The 27,431-nt window shown below is 39.8% G+C and overlaps 1 protein-coding gene across 2 annotated transcripts; it reads left to right on the top strand.

Annotated features, from left to right (window-relative positions):
• The first annotated feature begins 382 nt into the window (after nucleotides 1-382).
• LOC116927642 (rhomboid-related protein 2) lies at nucleotides 383-26,069 on the top strand. 2 transcript variants are annotated; one of them, XM_045167683.1, is made up of 11 exons: nucleotides 383-790; nucleotides 2,348-2,689; nucleotides 5,026-5,049; nucleotides 7,831-8,082; nucleotides 18,664-18,776; nucleotides 19,330-19,447; nucleotides 23,404-23,546; nucleotides 23,650-23,762; nucleotides 23,877-23,977; nucleotides 24,082-24,136; nucleotides 24,214-26,069. In XM_045167683.1, the coding sequence occupies exons 2-11, from the start codon at nucleotides 2,375-2,377 to the stop codon at nucleotides 24,465-24,467; spliced, it is 1,488 nt and encodes a 495-aa protein (XP_045023618.1). In that variant the 5' UTR covers nucleotides 383-790; nucleotides 2,348-2,374; the 3' UTR covers nucleotides 24,468-26,069. The 2 variants fall into 2 exon arrangements, with proteins under 2 accessions (XP_045023618.1, XP_045023619.1); XM_045167684.1 differs by lacking the exon at nucleotides 5,026-5,049.
• Nucleotides 26,070-27,431: the final 1,362 nt, after the last annotated feature.

Genomic DNA, 27,431 nt, shown 5'->3' with positions numbered 1-27,431 from the left:
CGAATGAGTCACCCTCTACTAGGGGCTGTTCAATTCTATGGCATTGGGGGTGGGGGGCGATATTGGAAGTGACGTTGGAAGGGGGTTAACTTTCCTCCCCCACTCTCAGTTCGCTGTTCCTCGTTGCCTGACTGCCACGTGCCTCAGTTGTAATCCAGAGTATTCTATTGAATATGTGATGATACCTCGTAACTCGAATCAACTTTTTTAAACAAAAAGTTACCCCATGTTCAATGCAAAAGCTCATTGTCCAAGTTTCAATAATGGCCGAACTCGCCTCATGTCAACGAACCCATCGAATAACAAAAACACACGTTGAACGTGCCGAAAAATAGGAGGTGCTTCACTAGTTCGCCCTGCGGGACGTCGTCTTTTCCTTTTTCGTAAATATATATATTTTTTTCGTTTCCATCGTTTGGTGCGTGTGTGTGTGTGTACAATCGGAGGGAAAGTTCTTCTTTCCCATGCGCCAACAGTTCAGTTTGTTTTGCGACGGCGTGGCATGTGGTTGCGTCGAGCAACGTCGTCGTGTGGTGCCCCATGCTTTTCTTCTTCCCCCCTCACTGCCATTAAAGTCCTTTCATTAGAATTTGTTTTTTTCTTCTTCGTTTCGTGGTGAATCACGCACGTTGCTGACGAACTTTGTCGAGTGCCAACGAAACAATCGCTCGTGTGTGTCGACTTGATTACACCGGAAGTTCGGGTGTGTATGGCCGTTCCCTCCATTTTCGTTTCTTTTTTACTTCAGTCGTACCAGTGAATTCCTTTCCGCCAGCGTACACACACAAAAGTAAGTTCTTTTTTTTCACTAAATAACTTGGTCTATTGATGTGTAATTTGTGCACAGTCTATTATGGTGGCATAGCACACGAATAGCAAGGCTTAATTAAGACTGATGACACATGCCCGTTTGATTAACTACGTAAACTTTTACTTGTTGTTGCTAGCACTTCGTCAAGTTTCTTTTAATGGCCATCCATGTTTGTGGAACGTGGCGTTCATCCACTTGAAATGGCACTCAATCTTCTTTGCCACAAGTTCTTTCGGTTTAATGATGTCGCAATAGGAAACACAGTTTTTAGAATCCAATCGATTCTAAAGAAACGTGATGGCATTAATTTTTCTCGTTTTCTTTCCCTTCGTTGTACGACTTTTCAAGAGTTTGGCTCTTGCGGTCCGTGTACTAGTGATTCTATTTTCAAACGACAGCATAAAAAAAAGTGAAGTAAATAATAGAATACATGCATAATAAACACGGAGAAGTTGTTCAAATGTCGCCGTAAGGCGCTTAATGGCTGAGGCGCTTGAACTTCTAATTGAATTGCTGCCTATCAGGAGGCTTCCTTTATCAATCGATAGCTACCGTTGAAACACGCCAAATTCGATATCTTTCCCTCCAGCCTTTAATTTGTGTATTTAAAAAACAACAAAAAAACAGTCCAGCTCGAGGGCTTTAAAAAAATACAAAAGAAGCTCTTCACCTGTAAAAACAATAACAAATTTGCCTCTGGGTATTTACGTAACCGTTCCGGAATCCTCCCTTGCAGGCTCTCGGGGTACCCGAACGGTTTGTCACGAAAAAACGAGATAAGGCTATACGAGAAAACGATCGACAGTTAACGTGCACATAGTCAATGTGTGCCTCCCAAAAAGAACTTGGTTCCCAAAAGGTGCTGTATATCGATTTAATTTCGTAAAGTAGTCAAAGAGACAGTTGTTAACGTACATAGGGTGAAAGATGCATGATGTCGTCAGCGTAATAGCAATCAAATCTTTGATGAGCTTTAGTCACACAGTCGAGTTGTGATTCCATTAGAAAAAGCGGGGGAACGCGCAACTTAAACAAGTTTTTCTTTCTCCATTTCGTTAAGTATATGCTATCTGTGTTGAGGGAGAACGCCGTGTTGCGTGAAAGCCGATTGCCTCTTGGGGATTCTATTTAATAATAATAAAAACAGAAATATATATTGAAACGTATCAAAAAGGGAAAGAAACAAAAACGAGTTAGAGAGGGGAGCCGAAAAAGATATTGGATACTTTCATGCGGGGCATATAATCTCATTTCTTCAGTAAATATACTACGTGTATGTGCCTGTTTGTACTGTATATGCGAGACACAGTGTGTGTTTGCTCGAACGAGTTTTTTTTTTTTTTTATGTGTATGTTTTTGGCAGCCATTTTTGTACTCGTGCTTATCGGGTTATAGGCACAGTCCCTCTATATTCTGTAGGGAACATAAGAGAGAGAGCTAAACGTAACAGCTTCCCGTCTGGTATGATGCATTGTTGATTGAGAGGAATTATTTTTTGGTGGGACCATCTCAATTGACTTTGATTATTTCTTACAGCAAGAGGAAGTGGGGGAAGGAAAAGCCATGCGTCTGTCGTGGCCGATACGGCCCAACAATCGAAGGATCTTGACGGATGGTGAAGAAGATGCGGAAGGCAGAATGGTGGTGGTTGAAACGCCCGTCTCGTACGATATGCCATCGTCTCCTGGCTCCGTGTCGACTACCAATGATGCGGCCACTCTGATCGCTTCACCGGAGCACCGTTCATCATTACCGATCACCAATAACCGAAGGATCAGCCGTTATGGAGCCCAACAGCTTGAAGCTATTTCGATGGTAGCATCAGACGATGACGAAGAGGACGATGATTACGAACAGAAAAGGCAACTATTAACTGACGTAAGTTCTTTTAAATTTGCATTTTGCCCTCAGATCGAACGTATCGACATTTTTATTATTATTATTATTTTTTTTTTTAAATAATGTGATCGATGTGCTATGGGTGCGGATGGTGGTGTCGTTAAAGGTTAAGAATGAAGAAAAAAAATCAGCAACGTCATTTTCTCGGGACTCTTTCTGTTTGGCTGCTGGGCGTCGGTCGAGATAAATAACAAGCTGTTTGTTGTCCCGTAACAATGCGTCCACCCCTCTTCTGGTCGTTTCTCAGCGAGACATTCACATAAAAGATATAAATAAGGGAATGGTCGGCGTGAACTCCGACCGCACACGCATACAGCGCTCCGACTCGCTTCCTTTTTTTTATACATCGCGGTCTTGAACAAGGAAAATCCACTCACTTTTTTTTTTCATCCTTCATTCGCTCCTTCGATCCTCATTTTTTAAAATTTTTTTTTACCCCTCTTTATCCTTCTCCAGTCCATTAAGCAACGCTGACACAACACAACACGCCCTTCTTATTTTATTATTTTTCTTTTTACAAATTTTTTTTTCTTCTACCTAAGACCGTCTTTTGTTGTACAACATTCAAGTGAACTTTCAAAGCGATTTAGACACGACATTGTGGTGGTTCTTTCCCGGAATATGTGCGGAGAAAACAGGACGGAAGCGAGAAGAGAAAAAGGAAAACACAAGCAAAAAAATAAAATAAATGGTTCTTTAGAATGAGATTTTCCTCGCTTTCAATAGGGATTTGATGAATTATTCAGACGTTTCTCAGACATGGAAACAGCTGTGGTCTGTTTATGAATGGATGATTTAACGAAGCTTTGTTCGTGTTCAGTCACTTTTCCTTTTTTTGCGAAATGTTTCGCCGACATGTGGCGCCATCTAACGTTAGATATAGTAACCAATGCCATCTAGCGGTGAAAGAGGCTACTAGCAGGGCGAAACTACCTAAACCCAAATAGTAACACTAATTTATCTGTACATTTCGATCTCGGAAGAATTTGATGAGCTGTCACGCACACATTGCTGATGGGCGACATTCCCTTCTTTTCCTAAAAGGAAAACACACATTCACGAGAGTCTCTCTCTTTCTCTCTTGTTCCTTAAAAACGTTTGAATCTTTAATTTTCTCATGAGGCAAAGAATTTTTCTGGGTCGCTCATTTTTTTTTCTCCTTGTGTAATTCCCCTGTCCTTGTCTTCTTTTTGGTTTATTTTTCACGTGAGTCTTATTCGGTAGTAGTTAGTGGTAGCTCTCTGTCTGTGGCTCCCATATAGGAGTATGTCGCGCTGTCTTTTCCGTCCCGGGAATTGTCCTCCTTGCCTTTCTTTTGATATTCCATGGGAAAATGTCGGCCCGTCCGGAATGCCGGGCGCGACCCGTTTTCTTTTTCTTTCCCCCAGATTGACTGATGACCCATCCCGTATTCTTTTTTGTTTTATTTTCATTAATTTTTTTTTTTTTCTCCATCGGGGGGTTCTCAGTCCTTGACTCTCCCACCATTTTCAAAATATACCAACACACGCAAGAAATGGGGAACAAAAAATGACTTGGCGAGCTGACGAAGTGGACAAATTAGTGACAAGCCAGTCACTATCCAGCATACGAGCTCGTGATGAATGACCGCCAAGGTTCCTTATCGGTATCATAGTAGCTGCTTACTTTCCTCTATATAGAAGCTTCTTTATACCGTCCTTGCTTTTGCCGCTGCGGCGGAATAGTATCACGCTTTGAAAATTCCCTTTTCTTTTTTTTTGTGTGTGACTCTTTAGTCTTCCTTTATACCATAAGCTCTGGCCATCCTTTTTACCTCCTATTTTTAACATTTTTTTTGCTGCTGCTGCTGCTCTTCTCGTGTGATTCTCTGTCCTTTTGACCGACCCGAAGACACAGAAGATAAAAAAAAATACGTACGACCTCGTCACTAGAGTGTATAAATATAACGAGACACATTCCATCTTTGCCATCCGTTTCGGCATTCAAATTTTTCTTCCCAAGTTTTTTTTTATCCTCCTTTTTTTTCCCGATTTTCTCAGGCTCATATTTGGAAAAGAACCTCCCACAAAAAAAAACAAAAAACAAAAAAATTAGTGGCGTAACATTTTGTTATTGCAAAGCTTCTGTAATAGATTCTCATTCCACGTAACTCGCATATTTCATGCGTTTCATATTTTCTTAAATGATTGCCTATTGTCATATCGGACGATGCTTTGTTGTTCCATGTTTAGTCACTTTCGTTGGCGGTTTTGTAGTTGAAGAATGGCCAAACAACTTGTTAATTGATGCTAATCTATTTCTTTTATTCTCTTTCTTTTTTATCTCTCTCGCAGAAATGGCGCCAGCTGTTCGACCAGGTAAGAGAAACGGCCATTTTTTTTTAAACATATTTTTGTTCGTAAAAATTTGTGTACGGATTAAGCGTTGCCTTTATTAGCTACCAATGAAATCAACGGCTCGCGTCCGTTGTGCCGATGAGAAAAGATTTTCTGGCAGAAAAATAGGCCGATTTTCTTTTGGGTAAGCGAGGGTGAGGGATCCCATAACTTAACAAACGCGCTGGAGAACAAAACGAAAAAGAAAAAAAAAAAAGCGTCGGCGGTCGTCGTTCAGGAATAAAGAAAAAGTGGGGAGCGTCTTTTGTCTCGCGCGTCGACAGGGCCCCCTCGTCCCGATCAATGGGGAAAAATAAAAATATAATAAATATAAAAATGAATAACCCTATTGTCGCATCGGTTAAGGTTTCCGCAGTTCTATTCAAAGCCACGAAGAATAGGGTCAAAGGTTTTTCTGATAAAAAAAATTTTTTTTATTTTGTTCCATTTTTGTGTGGCCCTGCATGCAGAACAGTTGGGTGTTGGCAGATATTTTTATTGTTGACCATTCAGTAGGCATGGCCATAAGTTTGTTCAGTATGTCCAGGGAAAGCCCACGTGCTGCCAAATTGGTTAGCCTGTGGCCGGATGATTTATCGCCTATCGATAAAATGTTTTTACACGGAGAAAAGAGAAAAAGAAGAGAAGGAAACACGGCGAATGCTATAAGACGGGGGGGCGTGTGTGGATTTGTGGAGAAAGCGATTGCACCTGGTCAATCGGAATGTCACTGGGCATATTTTTACCTTTCCAATTCAGAAACAAATGCATTAGCCAATTCGTCCATTCAAAACCAGGTGACGTCATGTGAGAAAGGAAAGAGACTTTGAAAAACAAAACAAAAAGAACCGGGCTGTAACGGATGATCAATCTGGGAATCCCTGTAACGTGTGTATTTTGTAATGGTCATCAGTAAAAAATAAAGAAAGAAAAAATGCAGAGAAACGAAGTGCGTGTGTGCGCGCGCGCGCTCAGGCATTCAGTCGATACGTATAGAATAATAACAACACACATCAAGTGCCGGAGAAAAGACGATGGAACGGAATAGAAAACCGCATCCGGCCATTCACCGGATTCGCTTGGCCGCTTTGCGAGACACAAGTTTTTTCTGTTTTTTTTTTTTTTTTAGCGGCACCCAAGTTTCGTCCAGTGGCCTCCGTGAAAATCTAAAAAAAAAAAAAAAGCAACAACTTTTGCGTGTTTGTGTGTATAAATTGAAAGGCCTTGTATTAATCATGGCAGGGATTCATTTTTCAAGCTTGTCCACATTGGGGAGGAAATCTAATTATCTTTTAATTATCTAATTCTTTTTAATAACAAAATTCAACAAGTGAATAGATATTCTTTTTTTTTTAATGTTCCCCTCCCTTTTCGTCGATGACGTTATCGATTAAACGATCGAATCCCACGGAGGGGGGGGGGGGTTGTAGGCTTAGCAAGACAGAAAGTTTAGATATTGAAAATGACATGATTCCCATCAATTTCAAAATAGAAATAAAATAAAAAAATCCCCCCCTTTCGTAACATCGTCCCACCGTGGACTAACAACTACGTTGTATAAGGACTAACGTCGCTCCAGTCGCCCGCTAACGTTGCCGTCCGCCGGACGTGTTTTCACAAAAGGTCCGCGGGATTTTCAAAAAAAAAAAGAGAAACACCTCCCCGATCGTTTTTTGTTTTGTTTTTTTTTTTGTTTTCATCCTCGTTTTGAACAGTGCGCGATTGACCCGCATATATTGCGTCCCTATAGAACAAAATTCTTTCCCTCCGAGGGATTATCCGTTTAAACTTTATTACACCAGAACAGGTACACATTCTACACGGTTTTGTTTAATCAAACATTTTCTTCACTTTGAACAACAACAACAACAGCAAAAAAAAAAAAAAAAAGTAATGAGGTTGTGTAACGTTTTACAACGGGTCTATTCCGTATTTCGATTTTTGCTTGAAACATTTCCCACGTTCTCCATTTTTGTTTGTTATCCGAAACCTTCTCCGATGACCGCTCCACTTTTTTTTTTTTCCTTCTCCCTCTCTGAATTGTGCATCTATATTTTTTTTTTCCCTCTTCTATTGTGAAAAAAAATTGATTTCACTTTCTCATCAAAAGAAAAAAAAAGAAAAAAAAAACCCAACTGTCGAGAAAACTGGAATTTCTAACGCATTTCAACGGAATTTTCCATGAGAATAGGCTGATAATGAGCGAAACAAACCTACGGTATCTATAGCTGGACTTCTCTCTCTCTCTCTCTGTTTTTGTGTGTGTGTGTGTGTGTGTGCCCGACTTGTTGGCTAGACGTTTTCTAATATAGTTCACGCACCAGCGTCTTTTACTGTGTGCTTTTTTGCCGTTTCCTTGAGAGAAAGAGGAAGGTTCGTTTAACGAGTTCAACAACGCGTGACAGGAGCGGTTTGAAGATTATCGTTGGACAGGGGGGGGGGGGCGCGGGAAAAAAAAAGAAAAGAAAATGGACATCGTTTGAAACAAGTAATATAGGAAAAGCAAACGTAAGCCGGATATGATTTGTGTTTCTGAGGACGGAAAAAAAAAAAACAGGCATTCCCGCAAGGGGTTCCGGTATATTGAGTTGGTATAGAGGAAGAGAGATCGGACACATTCATTAAAAGAAAAGATTTTTTTTTTTTTCTTTTAGTCCGTCTTGGATCGTTAGCCATTTCTCATCATCATTGTGTCTCTGTGTGTGTGTGTGAGGGCGTATTAAATAATAATAACAAGAGCCAAAATTCATTCGTTGTCTGCAGTTCGATCCGGAAGGTTTCGGAGAGATTCCGTGGGAGGATTTCGGCCGGGCATTGCGGTCGCCTGAATTTCGTCAACATATTGAGCCGCACAAGATCCAGCAGCTGGAGGAGAAATTTCACCTGCAACAACAACTGGACAACGACCAGGAAGAGGACAACAAGAGCGGCTGCAGTGGTCACCACGGCGACCGACCCAGTCGCACATCAGAATATCGAACATCGGCCATCACCTTCCAGGACTTTGTCAATGTGGTGAGTGGACGTGAATTTATTTATGATTATTTTCCCATCCCTTTTTCCTCTTTTTTTTCAAAACAAAACAAAAATATTCCCGTCTCTCCAATTGATTGATTGATTGATTGATTGATCCACAAGTTGTGGATACTCGATCAAAGATGGCGTTGACATTCATCACCCGACCAGCATCACGCCATTGGCCCATTCTCTCTCTCTCTCTTTATTAATAATTCAAAAACGCTAGCGAGACTTGAAATCCCCTCCCTTTTCTTCTTCTCCAAACTTCACCACCCTCGCGGACCCGTCCGTCCGCACGCACCAATCATCCATCACTGCATCGCGTGACGGATGTCGGAAAAGTTGTTGCTCCCGTCCATCACTATCCCTTTTTTTCTCTTCTCCTCTCTGTCAATCAATTCCCCATTGTTTACCTATTGGCCATTTTGCTATGATTATTCAATGACGATGACATCCCTCCTCTTACAAATAACCCAGGACCAGGGGATGGGTGGGGGGTTCAATGTTACGTAATCGAAAGGACCTAAAAATAGCATTTGATGTGTACCCACTTGTTTTCGTGTGCATTCGCAATACTCTCCGTCGTCAACTGCTCTCCGTTTGCGCTGAAATCGGCTAATAGGAGGGGGGCGATAATAATAATTTTGAGCGTTAACGAGTTGATGGAACGGCCAGCAGATTGTAAGAAATTGGGGGGGGATTGGCCTCACTCAAAAATAGCGCGGCATGTGTCGCGCTTGTTTTTCGCGGACGAATGAAAGAACGGCAGGAAAGGGGGGTTTCGGAGGCCGGTGCTAATATGTTTGGTATTGTGGGACCAAAAGAGCCCCCCTTAAAAAAAAAAACGATATATTTTTAGGGAGGTTTCTTTTTTTTTTCAGAGGGTGCAAAAGGCTATTTCCAGAAAAATCTTCATTGGGTTGCCAAAACAAAAGGCACAAAAGTGAAAGTGGCCACATGTGTCCGCTCCGCCGCCGCGTGTGTCAACAAGGGACACACACAAACTCCCCCTTTACTTGCGGCTGCTGCTGCTCCGGATCCAAAAGTGGACCTTCCTTTTGGGTCCCGGTGTTATTTCTATATTTATATGTACATTTTCTCTTCTCTCTCTCTCTTTCTCCGACTATTATTGTTGACCTATAGCGAATGGTTGAAGAATTCACAGCTGTACGAACGTGTGGATTTTCTATTTCTCTCAATTCAACCCGAAAATGTTTCTTTTTCTTTATTTGTGTGTGTCCTATTGACGAAATAATATTTGAATATTATTTTAGTTATTCCTATAGGGGGATAGAGGGGGGGACCGGAACTAGTGGGTTCCCCCTCACATCTCGGAGTTTAAAAAAAAAAAAATCTTCAGTGTAGTGTGTAATATAAATGGCGTCGTTAGTCGAGTTGAACATGGCAAAAAGGGGCACGCCCTTTTTCTTTCTTTCTCTGGTACTTGACGTCACTATGGTGACACTTAATGAACCGCAGCCTCTTTCGAAAATGTGTTATATATACGTCCCCCTTTGAAAAACATGGTACCCCATTCAGAAAAAATTGTGTGTGCCACATCCAGCCTCTAAATATTTGATGAATTGGGGGGGGTTTAAATTATAGTGTATGCGTACGCTAGTACATATAACACATAAAAAGGAGGAGGGAGGGAAATAAAATGAACCAAACCATACCGTGACCGTACACCATTCTTTTAAACGGCAATTCAAATATTGGAAAGGTATAGTTGGGAAAAGGACAAACATAAAAATGAATGAAAAAAAGGACATTGTAGATTTCATCCATTCATTGACAAAATGTCATCCCCCCCCTTCATTTTACAACGGACACGAACGAACTTTTTTATGACGGAAGGGGAGACCATCGAATTCATTTTTTTTTTTTTTGTATCATGTTGTTGCGGGTGTGTAATAGAAGAGCCCGAAAAAAAAAAGAGTCCGGTTCTTGTGATTGTTTGGTTGAACATTTTGTCAACAAGGCTCGCGTGCAACGCTCTTCTTTATTCTTTTTTTTTTTTGGGGGTATTTGATTTTTACAACTGACCATTTGAGAGAGTAAATAGGCAAGAAAATATTTTCATTTCCAAACTCATAAAATATTTGGGACTTTTCAATATAATGTCGGAACTTTGTACGTAATACGTTTTTAAGAAAAAAGGGGGAGGGGATTTTACGTAAATGTGGGGAGGTTCGAATTCCTTCGCAAACGGGCAAAAAAAAGAAACTCTTTTCCGCCCGTCTTTTCGCTTTGTTGGAATCGAAATTTACGAGTTCGACAGGCAACGTGGACGACTAGGGTGGGCGTTGTTTTAATGAGCCAATTACGTCACTGGTGAACTAGTTTTTAGTAGAGTACAAAAGCCATAAGTTTTGCGCCTTCGACGTCGTCGTCATTTCCCTAAAGGAAACACAAAGGCAATGGCCAACATTTTTTCTCGTCCGTTCGCAAACGCGGAAGTCCCTTTGCCCCCCTCCATTTGGCTCGTGCATGTGTTTTGTACAAGTTAGCGTGTGTGTGTGTGTGTGGGGAGAGCGATAAGGGTGTTTCCAAATGTGTGTGTAAGAAGAGGGAAAATGAAAAAGAATGGGCGGCAATGAAATTGACACAAGCGACCAGGAAGTAGGAAGCTGAAGAAGATGTAGGAAGAGCGGCCCTTATTTCCTTGTGCCCTTCCAACTGCCCAATATCCTTATGTCTTACAGCAAACTCTCACTCCAACATATGTGTGTGTAAAAGACAGGATAGAGAGTCAAATAGACCGGCTGTCCACACACACACACACATGAGGTCACGTGAATCCTGGCGCTCCAATTACAAACTTTTTTCGACCATTTCCGGATAGCGAAAGACTCTTTCCTCCTCCACACACGTCTGGCCATATATACACAATAGTTAGCACTTAATTATCTTGAACTTGATGGCTATTCAAAAGGTACATTTTTTTCTTTTCTTTTGCCATCATCTTTAAATGACGTGAAATGTTATTTCTTAAGAAAAACAAAACCAAAGAGTAAAGATTGACATGGTAAAAACACAGTCAATAAAACCATTTAGAGAAAGCTCCTCCCCTCAATTTCTTTTTCTTTTTTTTTAAACGTTTAACCCCACTAAAATTTTACGATGGTTCTGATCATAATAAATACCTTGTGTTGTTTAAAAAAAAAAAAAAGAAGAGACTAGGCCCCTTTTCTTCATCCCGCACGGCCGGGCCTTTCTTTTTGTCCGTCTCTTATTTAGTTCCCCTCTTATAAACAAGTCCTTTGCGCGAAAAAAATAAAAAATAAAATATATAAATAAATAAGAGAATTGGCCTTACGTTCAGTTGTCGTCCGCTTACTCTGTCACTTCTTTCTTTGAATAGTTTTTTTTTTGGTCCAAAATGGTCGGGACGTGCTCGACGTGAATACGCAGAGGCCTTAAGGGGTACCCTCTTTTGCATGCAGCAAAAGTTCCAGTCCATATCTCGCTATAATCCGCTTTGGAATGTTTCCCTTTCTTGGATTTTTTTTTTTTTTTCTGGACAAATAAATCACACAAGAAAGAAAAGTACACAGCCAAATAATAAAAAAAAAAAAAGGCCAAGTCTAAATAGTTTAAGAGAGGGCAATCAGATTATCCCTCCAACTGCCACAGATCACTGAAAATCTTTTAACCATAGATCAAAAAGAATATTATTTAAAAAAAAAAAAATGATTTAAACCCAAAAATCCCTTTTTTTTTTTTTTTTTTTACATAAATGCTATTCAATTTTCTTTTTCTAGTTGAAGAAATCTGATGTTGAAAGTATGTGTGTGGGATCACCAGATCACGTCTCTGGAAAACAACAATAGATATGATGGGGCCATATGTCCGCTACTAATGGATCCGTTTTGTGTGTGTGTGTGTGTGTGTGTTGGCGGTAGATGGGGAAGCTGATGGGGGGCGACATGAAAGAGAAAATCTCCGATGATCAGAGCTTCTGGCTAGAAGGATTGGCACGTCCGATTTTTTATTTTTATCTTTTTTTCTTTCTTCAAGTTTGTGTGAAGCGTTTGAAAAGAAGAAAGAGCCTACACCCAATTTGCTCATTTTGATTTATTTTTTTTTATCTGATCTTTCCCACACACACCGCTCTATATTTGGCACAGTCACTGCGACACACAACTGTATATATATGGGCTAAATATGCGTTATTTGCTGGACAGGCGGACATGAGGGACAATAGATATTTAGCCCCCTCCCACAGAAATATGAAAAAATTAAAAGAAATGTAAAAGCGTAGTTCCATCCGGTCTTCTTCATTTTTTTTTTTTTTTGTAGGGTATTTAATAAATAAAAACCGGATATGTAACGAGTCAGGTGTTTCAAACTTTTGCACGAGGGGGGGGGGACCGAACTCTCTCCCCTCACGAAAAAAAACAAAAAAATTCTACTATCGTTGTCCATTTCGCAATGACATGAGAGAAACAAACGGAAGTAACACTCATCTTTCTTCCTGTTTCATTTTTTTGTTGTTTCCTTTTCAAAAGCAAATAGTTGGACTGACAAACTGACGTCGCTCTTGATTTTATCTTTCAAATATTTGAAGTTTGATTTCGACGAACGAACCGGCCGCTATCCTGCCTCCTGCCCGAAATGTTGCACGAACAACAGCACGCGCTTTAAACAAATGTAAAGACTAATTGTATAGGTTATTGGCTTTCAGGGTCCGAAATGGAAAGTTTTTTTCTTTTTTCTGTTTGAAAGCCATAAAAAAAAAAAAAGACCCGTAAATGAACTTTATTTTTATGTCGATCCCGTTGTTTCTTTCCCTTTTTTCTTTTTTGGAACCTTTTAAAGGTGCAAACGAGAGAAGAAGACCGACCCAATTTGCTGCGACTATTTTTTGATGGATCTTTTCTTCTTTCGGTGCGACTATTGAAACACGAGCGGCAGAATTGTGGCCAGTTGTTAAAAAATAAAAATGAAGATGTACATTTTATAGTGTACATGTACACGCCGAGTTAAGGTACACATCAACAGAAATAGCAAAACTCCGAAATAATAAAAAAATACAAACAACAAAAAAAAAAGGGAAAGAAGAAAGTTGTTCCAGGTATTTTACAAGTCCAATCTACCCCCAACGTGTGTTACTCGTGTGTGTGTATATTCAAAGGAAAGAAGAAGAAAGGTAGTCGACCACCCCAGTCGTCAACGTACCTCATCGATGAAAATAGAGAGATCTAAAAGGAAACAGAAACATTTTCCTTTTCTTTTTTCTTTCAAAGATCCGATGGGTGGACTAATGAATTGATTGAATAGGGGCGGCATATCGTCATGGTAACGAGCTGTGCCGAATTGTTGTTGAGCCAATAAAGGGCATGGTCGAATTGTTAGATACTTTCATTCAAAATGCCACGCATTTCTTCGCCTCTATTGAACGCGATTCTCAGCCGACCGCGCCCTCTTATTACCTTTCACCCTCCTCCGTGTGTCTGTGTGTACCTCAAAGAAGAAGCGTATCCCCCAGGTGTGGACAGTATATACGACATTATCAATACATTTACCAAATCCCATATAGTAAACGTACATTATTTAAAATAAAATTTCCTTTTTTTTTTCATGAGGGGGGTCTATACAGTTAGTGGAGGGAGTAGCCGGTACAATTTTCTGCATCTATACACAACACATGTGGAAATGGCTGCACAGAAGAAGTTGTAGAACTGTCAAAGGTTTTTATATATTTTTTTTCCCCTTTTGTTGCAGACTTTTTGCCCCACCTGACGATCTGGGGGTTTTCAACGATTGGAATGTTTTTCAAATTGTATTTTCTGTTTGGAAAGAAAAAAAAAGGGGGCCCCACAACAAAAAAAAAAAAGGTACAGTTGACATGCAATGCGGGGGTCTACGACTTCTTCTACTTGCTATATACCACAGCAGAAGAGAGAAAGATGTTTCACCTATAAATATAAGGCGGATCCCATCCGTCCAGCTCGATCGACTTTGCCCCCGTTGGCTGCCCTTTTTTTTTTTTTATCTTCCTCTGTGTTTAAGTTGAGGCCCCCAAAAAAAAAATGTTCATTGCCCTGCCCAAGGAGCTGCGTGTATACCTTGATGTGTGTGTGTGTGTAGACTTTGTGTGTTGTCGAGGTAGTTGTTGTAGGCCTAATAGTACTTTAGCCCCCTTTTTTCTTTCTTTCGAAACGCTAGTTGAGTCGTCTTCTTTTGTTTGCCGACGATGAATTATTCATTGAAAAAAAAAACAACCCCCCCTCTCTTTTACTCCGCCCTTTTTAGCTGCCTAATGAGCCGCTCCAGCTTCGAGTCCTCAAAAATCAAACACGCAAACAGCATCACTAGGTAGGCAGACAAACAAGTAAGAAACGTTGTGTATTATGTTATTAGTTGCAAGTTTTAAAAAACAAAACAGACGTGCTCATCATTATTGGAGATGGAAAAGAAAATGGTATTGTGCGGTAGGTCGACACAATCATCAGCAAGTCGGTCGGGCTTTTTGTCTTTTATTTTTTTTCGATGAGAGAGGGGGGGGTCAGTTAATGAATTATTTAACGCGCAACGAATTCCTCGATAATTGGATCGTTTCGTTAGCCCTTTTTGTTTGGTTTTTTTCAGAAGGGGCTTTCATTAGCCTATCGGCTCTCTCTCTCATCGGCGATTCAGTAGCGCTCTCCTTTATGCTCTCGTCATCTTTTTGTTTTGTTCAGTCTCACGACAGAAACGAACATTTAAAAAATGAGGATGAGGAAAGAAGAAAAGAAATGGATAGATGTTATATTATATAACTATCATCTTAAATGTAGAACATCAAAGGTTTCCAGAAGCCATTGCGTGGCTTCTGTTTCCATGTCCAGTTTGTTGTTGTTGTTGTTGTCACTAAACCGAAAATTCCCAAATTCTTGTTTGCCTTTTTTCCGCTAGAAAAAAACGAGCATTTGTTATCTGATTGAATAATTAAATCAACCCTTTCCCCCCGTTTTTCTTTTGTCCTTAGTTCGACGTTTCAAAAGTTAATATCTTTCAAGTGTTTCTATACACCTTGAAACTTATCAAAGTTCGTCGGGAATGTGAATTTAAACCGTCTGTGTCTGCACATAAATAGCGTTTCTTTCTAGGTTTCCCTCCCCTCCTTGTCTCGTTGTATGTGTGATTCAAAAATAACCCAAAAAAAGGGAAACAATTGGACAGGCGCGCGTTCGTATGGTACACACACAAATTGTAACGCGCGTTGGACTTGTGTTACACGGGGGGAAAGCAGGTGGAATGGGCCGGTGGCTTTTTGGTCCGGCGATCCGCACGGCTTGAGATGGCCACATCCGCTCACCTGTTCTTTCACTGACCATTTCTGCTCTCCCTTCCCATTTTTTTTTTCTTTCTCGTTTCGTTGATTAGAAATTTTAAAAAACAAAATAGAAAAGAGGAAGACAACGGAAAATATGCGAGTTTTTTTTTTTGTTTTTCCTGCCTCCTCTTTTTTTTTCGATGCAGGTAAATTTGTTTGTGGATCGGGTCGAAGATGATCCATCATTGCATATCGCCCACGTCGGGACTATTTTGCTCATGCAAAAACCTCGTTAAGATGATCTAATCGCGATCTCTTTAAAACAAACCAGGAAAAAAAACAGAAAACAGACAACAAAATATGCAATTTTTGTTGTTGTTGTTGTTGTTGATATTTTTTTTTTTCCTCGAAAATGTTGGATTCATCGGGAGCTGTCGAAGCGTCGTGTTAAAAAGCGAGATGGCAGCCGTTATCTCAATCTCCATTCAAAAAGGCCAGCCCAACACAAAATGAAACTACATTTTTAAGGGACGTTGTTGTTGTTGTGTGACGAGGCGCATTTTTCTTCACACACCCACAAATATCCAGCCAACATTTTTACCTTTTTTTAGACGTTGATGAAGTCAAAAAAAAAAAAAAGTGTAACAAAACAAAAAGAAAAAAAGAGGAAATGGGGCGCGTGCGCAGAGTCGGTGAAGCGCATCGGAGCGTGTCCGTCTAGTTGTTTGTGTTGCGTTTTATGTATTAGAAGGTGCCGGGCGACGACGGCCACTGGCCGAGCGCCGCCGCCTTCTTCCCCCCCGTTGTTTTCTTGTTTCCACCTGCTCTTTTTTTGTGTTGTTGTTGTTGTTGTACGTATCGTCCGTCGTCGTCGACCTTCTCCGGTTCGATAGTCTGTTACTAATTTACTCGACAGGCTTCGCTGAAGAAAAACACATGCCTCCTAAATAAAAGAAAAAAAAAAAAAGGCCGAATTCAAAAATGTTGTTCATTTTTTTTTTTTTTTAATGACGATAGAAAATGTCTGGCCTTCCTGGAACACTGGAGTCTTAATGCTTGATTGTTGGCTTGAATCGTCGTCACGTTCTCAAAGTTCAAAAAAATGAAAATGAAAATGAAACAAAAGATTGTCTGCCCTCCCCCCTCCCCCGATTCGATGCAGTTTTTTTTTTTTTCTTTCTCTTTGAATTTTGGAACAAAACAATACGCACCAACTCGTCTCATCTTGACAGACATTGAAAAGTAGCTCTGCTCCAATGTTTAAACGACAGAACGTGCTCCCAAAAAGATTTTTTCTGTATGTGTGTGTGTGTGAGTGTGGGGGAGGATAGAGGAACTGAAACAAAAGAATGTTGTGTTTCTCCATTTCCGGAACTTTGTATGTGTGTGTGTGTGGGGGGGAAGGAAGGAAGGAGGACGTCTTGCGCGCTCCCTCCACCAATTGTCTCCAGTGTAGTAGTCATACAAGAAGCAAAGACGTTTCTCTTCTTCCTGTTGAACCTCCTTAACCTCTGGCGCACCCATTGTCGAAAGAAAATCAAAGAGTTCAAGTGTCAACAATGCCAGTCCCATCCGTTAAATCAATCAAGCACATTTTCGTTTGATATTTTTTAAGGAACATCAAAATTCAAGAATTATATTTTTTTTTTTTCAAGAAAGAAAAAGGAGGGGGGGCGACCCAATAGTCACGCGTTGTGATCTCATCATGAAAATAGAATTGATTTAGATTTTCTTCTTCTTTGAAAATGAAATACGTTCCAGTAAAAAAAGAGAGAGAGACTGGAAGAGGCGGATCATCATTCCGAAAATCGATTAGTCTTATCTTTATCTTCTCTTTTGAAATGATTTCCCATCATTTTCTTTTCTCTGTGTGTGTGTGTGTGTGTACATTTCGGCTGCTGGCTTTCCCCTTGTGCTTTTTTCCATCACACACACAAGGAAATCTTTGATGTTCCATGCGCAAACGGTGTTAAAAGACGAAAGGGTCGAGCAAAGTTCATTTCTTAACGTCCAAACACACCGGGGACAGATAGCAGCGATTGGCCATCGTTTGCCGTGTGTGTGTGTGTTAAAAAAAGAAAAGTAGGAGGAGCCTGATGAAAGGAGGAGCGCCCCTTTTCACAGTACTAGACTCTCTCTCTCTGTGTGTGTGTGTGTTGGATATTGTGCTGGAGTTTGCTGCTTCCCTAGCACTCTGTGTGTGTACACACCCCTCCCTCCCCCCTCCACCCTTGGACGCACAGAAAGGGAAGAAAACTATAAGCTCCCTACACCTTTGCCACTCTTACTTCAGTGTCGGTGGCGGCCGCCGCCCTAAGCCAGGTCGTTTTCACCGATATTTTTGTTTCCAATTATTTTTTCATTATCATTTGCTGGGGGGGGGGAGAGGGTGTCCACTTGTGAACGCCAACCAGTTTATACCCCCATCGTCGACAGACGTGAAATTTGTTTCGGTGTTGTGCGTGCGGATTTCCACCAGAAATATTTTAAAAAAAACCCAAAAACACAACACATTTTCCAATCGTTTTGCGAACATGTTTTCACTTCCCATTGGATTCTAAACGTCTGGTTAGTTGTTTATTTCATTTACGTTTGATGAAATCTTGTTTTATGTCAGGACTTTTTTTTTTTTTTATTGTCACGAATGTGTTTCTCGTTTTTTTTGGGGGGGCTTTGGGGAGGACACATTCCAAACGGCATTATAATACACCGTGAGATTCTCTCCCGGTCTAACCCATTCCCATTCCGGAAACTGCAATTTTATTTTTTTTTTTCAAATAAATATTTTTCGATATTATTTTTATTTTTTGTCTTCCTTTTTCGTGGTGTGTTTTATGTGTAGAGAAAGAAAAAAAATCCCGAACGAACTGAATGAGAAGCAGCGGTTCTATCAAGCGTCACTTCCGCCGGTCATTTTCTGTGTCTATTTTTATTCAAATTTTTGTTTTTGGACCGTTTGTGGGATCACCAAGGGGCAGGGGGGGGGGACTCCCGCTCTTCTCTCCTTTCCATCGTGCACAATAATTGACATTATTGTGCACCTTGAACAAGCAAACACGTCGTTAAAAATGAAGCAAAAGAACCACGCCCGTCTTCAATTTGATCTTTTTCTCTCTCTCTCTCTCCACCTCTGCAATCGGAGGAAGAGTTACGTAAATGGGCCCATTTTTTTTCTTTTCTTTTTCGGGTTGCATCATTGACCTCATTTGACCTCATTCATCCCATTATGTAACCAACACATCGACCTTGCCGCTAGTTTTCGAAATGTTTTGATTTGAATATTTTGTTGATGTTGTTGTTTTATTTCGTTTTGACAGATGAGCGGGAAGCGGAGCCGGAGTTTCAAGTGCGCCGTGCATCACCGCGACCGTCAAGTGTGCAGCGAAAACGATTTTCACCTGCTCCTACAGCCACCCACTCTCTTTCAAAGGTACAGCATCGCTTTTTTTTTTTGATTTTCCACTTTCTTTCTCCTTTTGCATTGGCCCTCCTACGTAGATTTAAAAAAACATATCGGGGAATGTGCTTTCTTTGCTCTCGATTTCCATTGTGTGGGGTGGTTAGTGATTGGATGTGTACAAGGGGATTAACAAGACAAAGAGGATTATCATCATGGCAGTAAAAAATAAAACAAAATTTAAATCGTCTCAGGGCTATACGAATACAATGTAGATTATAGTGCGTGTGATTGGAGGACAGGGATGCTAATGAAATGCCACACAGTATGACACCCTTTAAGGGCCCCCCAGTGACGAATCTGTCCATGTGTCAATCAAAAAAAAAAGATTCAAATTCAATGGCCAACAAAACAAAGTTAAAGCACAGCGGGGAGGTGGCATTGGATTTGAAAAAATAAATCAGTAGCTCTTTTAATTTATTTTTTTTAAATTTAATCTTAAAAACATTTCAATCAAAACTCTTTTATTAATATTTTTTTTTAAAATTTTATTCCGTCTTTAAATTTCATCAACGGGAAAACGCAGAATGGTGAAGGTGATTGCCGACGAGTTCCTGACGGACGATCGGGAGCGCAAATATTACGCCGACCGTTATTCGTGCTGTCCACCGCCCCTCTTCATCATCTTCATCACGCTCGTTGAGGTCAGTTTTGAGAATTCTTTCCCTTTTTTTTTATTATTCCCATCATAATAAATAAGAAACATCGACCGTGACTCACGACATGCGTTTTTTGTTTTGTTTTACCCACTAAACCGGCCCAATCGATTGCGATCAATTTTGAATTTCGATGAAGGCGATTCTTGTAGATTCTGGTATTCCCCCCCCCCCCTTTCTTTATCGCTTTCAGGGAGCGGGAAAGGGAAAATCCGTTGCATGTCGTGCGTGTAGATAGAAGCCCATTCACCCGCATCGTGTGGTGTTCTCAGTTTCTTCTTCCACAACAAAATGTTCGAGACATTCAGAAAGACAAAAAAAAAATGAATAGGGGATTTGTTTTTCCTTTTTTTTTCTTTCTCATATTTGTGGCGGCTGTTTTTTTTTTTTTTTTTTTGCGAGTAGAATGAAAACATCTAGAATTACATCATCCATTTATATGCACGGCCCCTCGTTTCTATTTGTCTTGTCTTCTGGGGCAAGCGCATCTCTATAACAAGACCGGATGGCACGTGTTTTCACTTGAAAAAGAAAAGAAGACCACACCGAACATTTTTCTATTTTTTTATTATTTTTCTCCTACACTCGGCCCGCCCTGTTCAGCTGCTGGAACTCTAATCAGAAAGTGGAGATCTCTCTCTTTTCTTTTTCTTGTTAAAAAAAAAAAATCTTTTGTTATCGGTTTTTGATTGCGATAGAGTTACACCTAAAATTATAGAGGGGAGACAAAAAAGCAGATAGACGTTTGACGGATGCAATGGAACGTGCCTAGTTACCAAGTCTATTTTTGAATGTTTAATTTTCTAAACTTGGAATAGAAAATTACAAATGTTCTTTTTAAAAGTGAAGGATGCCGACGCTGTTGTTGACACCTGGAACCGGTTTCTCCGCAGCGGGCGCCTCCCGCTGTTTCCTTTTTTGTGTGTGTTGATGTTTTTGCTTTTTGGTGTAGGCTCTTAACACACATTTTTTAATGAGTGTTACACACATTTCGGGTAGGAACATTTTTTTAAGGGCAATTCATTTTTTATTTATTTTTAGAATGCTGGAGCAGAGCCAACCGATCGATTGCAATACTTCAGGGTGTAGGTGTAGGGGTAGGGGTAGGGTGAAGGAAAACAAACTCTAAATCACGGGACAAGATATTACATGTGTTCTAATCCGGGTTTAAGCTCTTCTTTTTTCTTTTTTTTTTGCCACTTGATCAGTCTACTGCCACCCTCTCGATGTAATGTAGAAGAACATCGGGGTTTAGGGAACTCATTTACTATGCACACATCAGCGTTAGTTTTCCTAAGGATTCGCTGAGTTGCGTTTCAACTTCGTTTCTCCCCCCCCACACAAAGGCACTGCAAACCGGATTTTCATACCGGATAATACGGATATACAAAAAATATTAATCAATCCCATTCATTTTTTTAAAAATTTTTATTAGAATCTTTTATCTTCCCACTTGCATAATCGACTAATGCGCCCTCAGGGTTAAATTGACTTAACCGATCAATTGGAAGGTTGAATTAAGAACCCAATCAATTAGGACAAACAAAAAACGTGTATAGAATAACAAGAGCCATCTTTTTTTTTCACATTCTTTTTTCTTTTTTAGGGGGGGGGGGTCGTGTTTTCTCTTCATCATGTCGCTGTGGTGACGAGTCGTCAAATGTTTTTCTAAAAAATCCTGGGTGACATATATTTTGTACGTTTAGCGCGCGGGACACGGTGAAATCGGATGCTTAACATTTTCTTTTCTTTTTTTTCTTCTTCTTCCCCCTACACCACCCTCGCACTACACCCGCGCATACACAAAACCACTCTTGTTACGTATGCGGTGACACGCGGACGGATATGTCACCCCCTCTGCTTGTAATAACGCAACTAAATGAAAGAATTTAAAAGCGAAAAAAAACCCAAAAATGATGTAGTAGATCTTTTCTCCCCTCTGCTTCACACTACCACACACACAAAGTTATGTGTGTGTGTGTGTGTGTACATTTATGGAATAAAAAAAAATGGGGGGGGGGGATTTCAATAGAGAGGAAAAGAATTTTTAGTGTTACAAAAAAAAAATGTATATCAAATAAATGAAAATAGGGAAGCCCTATGTGCCATTACTACCTGAAGCAAAAGAGAGTACACCACCTTATAGTCTCATATCCGGAAAAAAAAGAGGGGGCGAAGGTTGTTGAAGGTTTCTGACAGGTAGCAGACGGCTGACCGGTACATATTTTTTATTTTTTTTTATTTTTTTGAAATTTTGGAATTGTGTGTGTGTGTACATACAGAACAAGCAACAGAAAAAAATAGTGTATGTATTTCTTTTTTGTTTTTTCAAATAATTATTGAAGGAGGTGGGTGAAATGAGGGGTTGAAACCCCCCAAATGAAAAGGTAACAGATTGGCACGCGGCCTGCCGTCAGATGGCAAGCTGGGTTTTGTCGGGGTGAAAAAGGATCTTCTTCTTTCTTTTTACTTGTATTTAATTACACGTTTGATAGGCTACAGGGCTACAGTTTCTTGAGTAAAAGAGGGGCAAAGCGGACCCAACAGCAAGCGGGGAACGTTCTGGCGCGCGCCAAAACCTTTTTATTTATTTATTTTTTATTTTTTTTTCTTATACCATATCATCAATTTTACCTTCTTCTTCTTCTTGTGTGTTATTTTATTATTATCTTTTTGTTTTCGGTGGGTTTTTTTTAAGGTTAAGGCTCTTTTCTGGGGGTGTTGCATTAGCCTTTTATTTAATTTGTACCGCTATAGCGTATCGCCTCCTGTTGGTTATTGGGACTTGTATTTGCTGGCCTCGCCCATCTCTTTTTCCTTTTCGATTTGTCCCCCACTGCCTAAACGAAAAATGTTGAAAGGAAAGCAAAAGTTAATCGTCGTGACGGTTACGTGGCTTTGCAACGATTCGTCATATTTTCCGTTTTTTTTTATTGAAAAACGGCGGCATGAAATTCGAGTCACACAGAAAAAGAATTAAAAAAAAATTTTAATGGGAGCAAAAATAAATAAGAAAGAACAAATGCATTGAAAATAATAAAGAACTCGAACCCCAGAGAAACCTTGCCTAATATTTATTATGATTATTATTTTTTATTTGATTTTGAAAAGAATTCTATTGCTGTGTGTGTGTATATATGTTATCTACGCTTCTCTCGTCTTTCTGGCTGGGTAGAGACACAGCTCGATTTCTTTCTACAAATGAAAAAGAAAAATTAAACTAGAAAAAGAAAAGGTGTCTTAACGATGAGGGAGGTCCAACATCGGCCTTTTTCTTCTATTGTTGTCGTATGGTCTTGTTTTTCCAACAGTTTTTTCTCGCGTTCTAGCCATCCAACAAGTGAATTGCATGTACAAAATAGCGAGAGACAGACTCGTTTTGCTTGTTAAGTTTAAGAGAAAAAAAAAATTAAAATGTATTATAGGAGAAACAAAAAAAAAAAAAATGAAATGAAATGAAACTGTTACTGGCCACCTGTCGGGGCCGAGCGGCGGCGGCGATTAGAGAGCTAATTGGGAGCCGACCGTAACAAGGAGAGCACAAGGAGAGCTCTTGTCGAAACATATCGACCAGCTGTCTGTTGTGGAAATGAGAGAGAAGAACTAGAAGAGGAGGGTACAACAAAAATAACGAAACCATTTTTATTTTTATTTTTATTTTTTGAATTTTTTGCGGGACTTCGGAAGCTTTTTAAACCGACCATTCTTCTCTTTTACATCGTCAAGAATTTTATTTTATGTTTTTTTTTTTTCTCTCTTGTGTTTAGAAAAGCTGGCGTTTTTTTTTCTTTTTTTCTTTCTAAATTTAACACCCGGGTGTGTAAAACGTTCATCATCCGCTTATCTTTTGATTTATAATTCGGCGATGACTTGAGGAAAAATGATGGACACCTTTAAAAAAAAACCCCTTTTTTTTTTTCTTTTCTTTTCTTTGTGATTTACAGTTGGGCTTCTTCACTTATTATACGGTGGTAATGGGAGAGATCAACCCGTCCGGTCCCGTGCCCATCAATTCCGTTTTCATCTACCGGCCAGACAAACGGGGCGAAATCTGGAGGTTTCTTCTCTACATGGTCCTACACGCTGGGTAAATTCATTCACACCATTTTTTTTTTACTTCGTTCTGAAATGATCATGAAATAAAAACAAACTAATCCTTCTTTTGTTAATTACAAACAAAATAAATAAAGGTGGCTACATTTACTGTTCAACTTGTTGGTTCAAGTCCTGGTCGGCCTACCGCTCGAAATGGTCCACGGATCTATGAGAATAGGAGCCGTTTACATGGCTGGTGTCTTGGCCGGTAAGTTTTTTTCTTTTTCTTTTATAAACAAAAAAAAAGAAACACGACACCTGTTTTTGTAACAGAAAAATAACATTTTCTCTCTCTTTTTCTTTTGCTTTATTTCAATGACAGGTTCGTTGGGGACATCTGTGTTCGACACGGACGTTTACCTGGTCGGTGCTTCTGGTGGTGTCTACGCTTTACTGGCCGCCCATTTGGCCAATGTTTTGCTGGTACGTTACATGAACCGCTGGGTTGAGCAAGAAAGAATGTTCTTGTGACAATAGAAAAATGGATGTTTACCGTTTGTTTTCATGTCCTTTTGTTTCTTTTTCAGAACTATAACAATATGGAATTCGGAATCGTTCGATTGATCGGAATTTTCATAGTCGGTGAGTTTTTGAAAAATGATTAGACATTTTTTGAGATCACAATTGTTCATTTCTTTTTTCTATTTTCGAAAATGTAGCAAGCGCTGACGTTGGATTCGCCATCTATGACCGCTACGCTGCCGAGCAAATAGGCCCGCCCGTCTCTTACGTGGCTCATTTAACGGGTGCTTTGGCCGGCCTGACGATCGGTCTTCTTGTTTTGAAGAATTTTGAACAAAAACTGCACGAACAACTCATTTGGTGGGTGGCTCTGGGCGTCTACGCTGCGTGCACGCTCTTCGGCATCCTGTTCAACGTTTTCAATCCCGATCCTTTTTATCCGGCAAACTGACTCCCGTTCTAACTGTTGTGGAAACTGGCCGCTAGATGTCTACAAGTGCGAAAGGATTCCAATCACAATCGCCAGATGGCATTGTAGTGAGCTTAAAAAAAACAACACAACAAACAATGGTCCTTGGTGGTTTTGTTCTATTTTGGACGCAAAAAGAATAACCAAAGTGGAAAAAAGTGCTTGTTGAAGAAAAAGCCACCATCTGAGAAACACAAACATTAAATTTATATATGCATCGAAGAGATTTGCTTCTCCCAATGAAAAAAAACAAACAAAAAACGTCGGCGAATTATCATCGAAGAGTACCAGCTAGTCGAACGGAAAACGCACGATGATTGGATACGGTTTGACAGACACTATTATCTTTGACCTTCTTCTTTCCTGTTTTGTTGGTTGTCCGTCTCTCTCCCCTGTTGGCTCACTCGCGACTCGTTCAAAAATGGTTTACCTTTTCCCTCAACTCTTTGTCCTCCTTTTTTTTCCAGAATGATATTTACAAATTGAGGAGGATGTTATAGATATATAACGTGATCCAAAGTTATGATTGTTGATCTTTCTGTTGTCACACTTTTAAACAAAATTAGTTTCTCGTGTAGATTTTGCCTTTGCATGCATGTTGAGTCTGAATGCCGTCACCCTTTCATTCAAGTCAAAGTCCCTTCCTCATCAAGTCTGCAAAAAACTTGTCACGCAAGTCAATCAGACCTTGTTTTCTTTCCATTTTTTAAAACAAAATATTATCCCGTCATTCTCTCTCCCAATCTATAACCCCTCCAAATTATTTGTCCACCCATCCCCAACGTACTTGCAAGTTGTTACTCTGTTTTCTTTCACTTTTACCTTCCTTCTGGCCTTGAAGGTCTGCCTGGCCATATAGTCATTGTTCTCTTGTCACAGAGAGAGAATGGGAGGCAAGAACGTTTGATTACTTTGACCATTGGAGGTCAGAGTATCTCGCAAGTCTCCACAAAACAAAAACAAAAATATCTAAAAAAAAACGCCACTCCTGTCACTTCTTGCTCCACATCCCAATTGTGTCTCCCTTTGTTTCTCTGTCTCTCGAGTTGTCATAATTTCCAATCTCTTAAAACTCCAACACATTTCGTCAAGTTGGAACTACGCCGTTCATCATCAAAACATCGCCTTGTCGGGATTAGATCACTTTATGTAATCTCAGGGATGTGAGGCAATTCAACCGGGAAACAAACGCGACTTTTCTCTTCCTCTCTCTCTCTCTCTCTACACAGAAACCGTTGCAAAACTTAAATTCACCAGTCTAATCCCTCCGTTTCTTATTTTTCCCTCGTTCTTTACTGCTACTGCATCTACAAAATTATATCAAATCGATTTGTCTCTTATTTTTCCATCGCCCGTATGCACAGTAGGATAAAGCATTGAACAATTTTTCCGTGGCCCTGAATTATAAAAAAAAAAAAAAAAAAAAAGTTTAATTGCAAATGATTAAATGAAAAATTGCTTGAAAAAGAAAAGAAAAGCATATTATTCTACTACATATATTATATATATTTGTACAAACAATTTGTGTATATTTCTCCTGTTGTTGTATAACCAAGTGGAAAACAAATAATTGCATCAAACAAACGTTTTGTTATTTCGCGTCTCTTTTTTTTTCTTCTAATCTCTCGTACTATTTGCTGAAACAGACTTTTGATAGTTTGACATCTTTCGGTAAGTAATGCGCAGAGAGAAAGAAGTTTCAATGCACAAGTAACCAACAAACAAAAATGAAATTGTATAAAAGGTTTAGATTTGAAAAGCCACCGCTAGACGCTTGTCATTTCAATACAATTAAAAATTTCCACTTTTTTCCCTTTTGAGAAAAAAATAAAACTAAAAAAACATCAATCAATCGCAGCAAACAGGCCGCCCTCGTGGGTTTCCGAGTAAAGAAAGAAAAAAAAAATCCGGTTTTGTGTTGATTATAACATTTTCGGTGGTCTGGAGGAGAAAGGCTTTTCCCATATGATAATTTATTACCATAAAAAAAATTTTTTGGTTTAATTTTTGTTGATTTTCTTTTTGTATCTCTGGACTCGATTCCGGTGAAACGGATCTTCTTGCAGACAACCTACCGCATAGTGTTCCAACCAAAGGACTGTTACAATATCCATATTTGTACACAGTAGTAAAATGGGAGTTCCTCTTTCTCACTCTGTGATCCTCCATTTTGTTTTTTTCCGTTTCATATAGAGAAAGAGAAACACATGATACAAATGCGCATGTTGCACGCGCTGTGCGGTGACGTGTGTCGTCCCACAACTTTCTCGATCTCGTATACATCCAAGTGAAAGAAAAAGAGACACATACAAAAACCTTTAAAAAAACAAAGAAGAAGAAGAAGAAAAAAGGAGAACAGAAAGAGAAAGAAAGAAACGATAGGAGGAATCCCGGGCCAGTCCTCCCGTCCCGTTGTCTGCATGTTTTCTCTCTTTCTCTTCCTGTTTTCTACCACAATAAGCAAAAAGGTGTGTGTGCATTTGATTCCCGTTTTCATCGCTTTCACGGTTTACACACACGCGCGTGCATATAATTTATATAGCAAATATGCGTAGTTCGGCTGAGTTCACAATCACGCATAATTTCGAATAACTTGCTGTCGTTTTGTTTTGAGACAACTGTCTGCAACGTTTTGCGAAGCAGGACATTTTCTCGGGATCGCATATTGTAGTGACGCAACAAGCCACCAGGAGCCCTCGAGGAGGCAAAAAAAACATGGCGGTTGTGGTGGGATAGATGTTTATTGAAGACACTACGTGGGGGTAGATTTCAGAGAAGGCCAGAATAAAGGGAATTGAAAACAAGGTTGTTCGTGTTTCGTTGCAATTGCCATTTAGCTTTGACAAATTCAACGAAACAAAGTTGTGCCCAGACCCAAACGAAAGGCTACTAACGTACTGTTTACTACAAAACAAGTGATATGTAATTGTCACGATTGCAATTATT

Source organism: Daphnia magna, unplaced genomic scaffold (assembly GCF_020631705.1).
Source record: "Daphnia magna isolate NIES unplaced genomic scaffold, ASM2063170v1.1 Dm_contigs261, whole genome shotgun sequence".
Classification (NCBI taxonomy): Eukaryota; Metazoa; Arthropoda; class Branchiopoda; order Diplostraca; family Daphniidae; genus Daphnia; species Daphnia magna.
Note: the sequence above shows the minus strand (reverse complement) of the source record. Positions and strands in the feature narration are given on the sequence as shown.

Excerpts from the sequence above, each read along its gene's own strand:
- LOC116927642 (XM_045167683.1), top strand. The coding sequence starts at position 2,375 with ATGCGTCTGTCGTGGCCGATACGGCCCAACAATCGAAGGATCTTGACG. Across the intron at positions 23,547-23,649 it reads TACATGGTCCTACACGCTGG|GTGGCTACATTTACTGTTCA; the intron begins GTAAATTCATTC and ends AAATAAATAAAG. Across the intron at positions 24,137-24,213 it reads GATCGGAATTTTCATAGTCG|CAAGCGCTGACGTTGGATTC; the intron begins GTGAGTTTTTGA and ends TCGAAAATGTAG.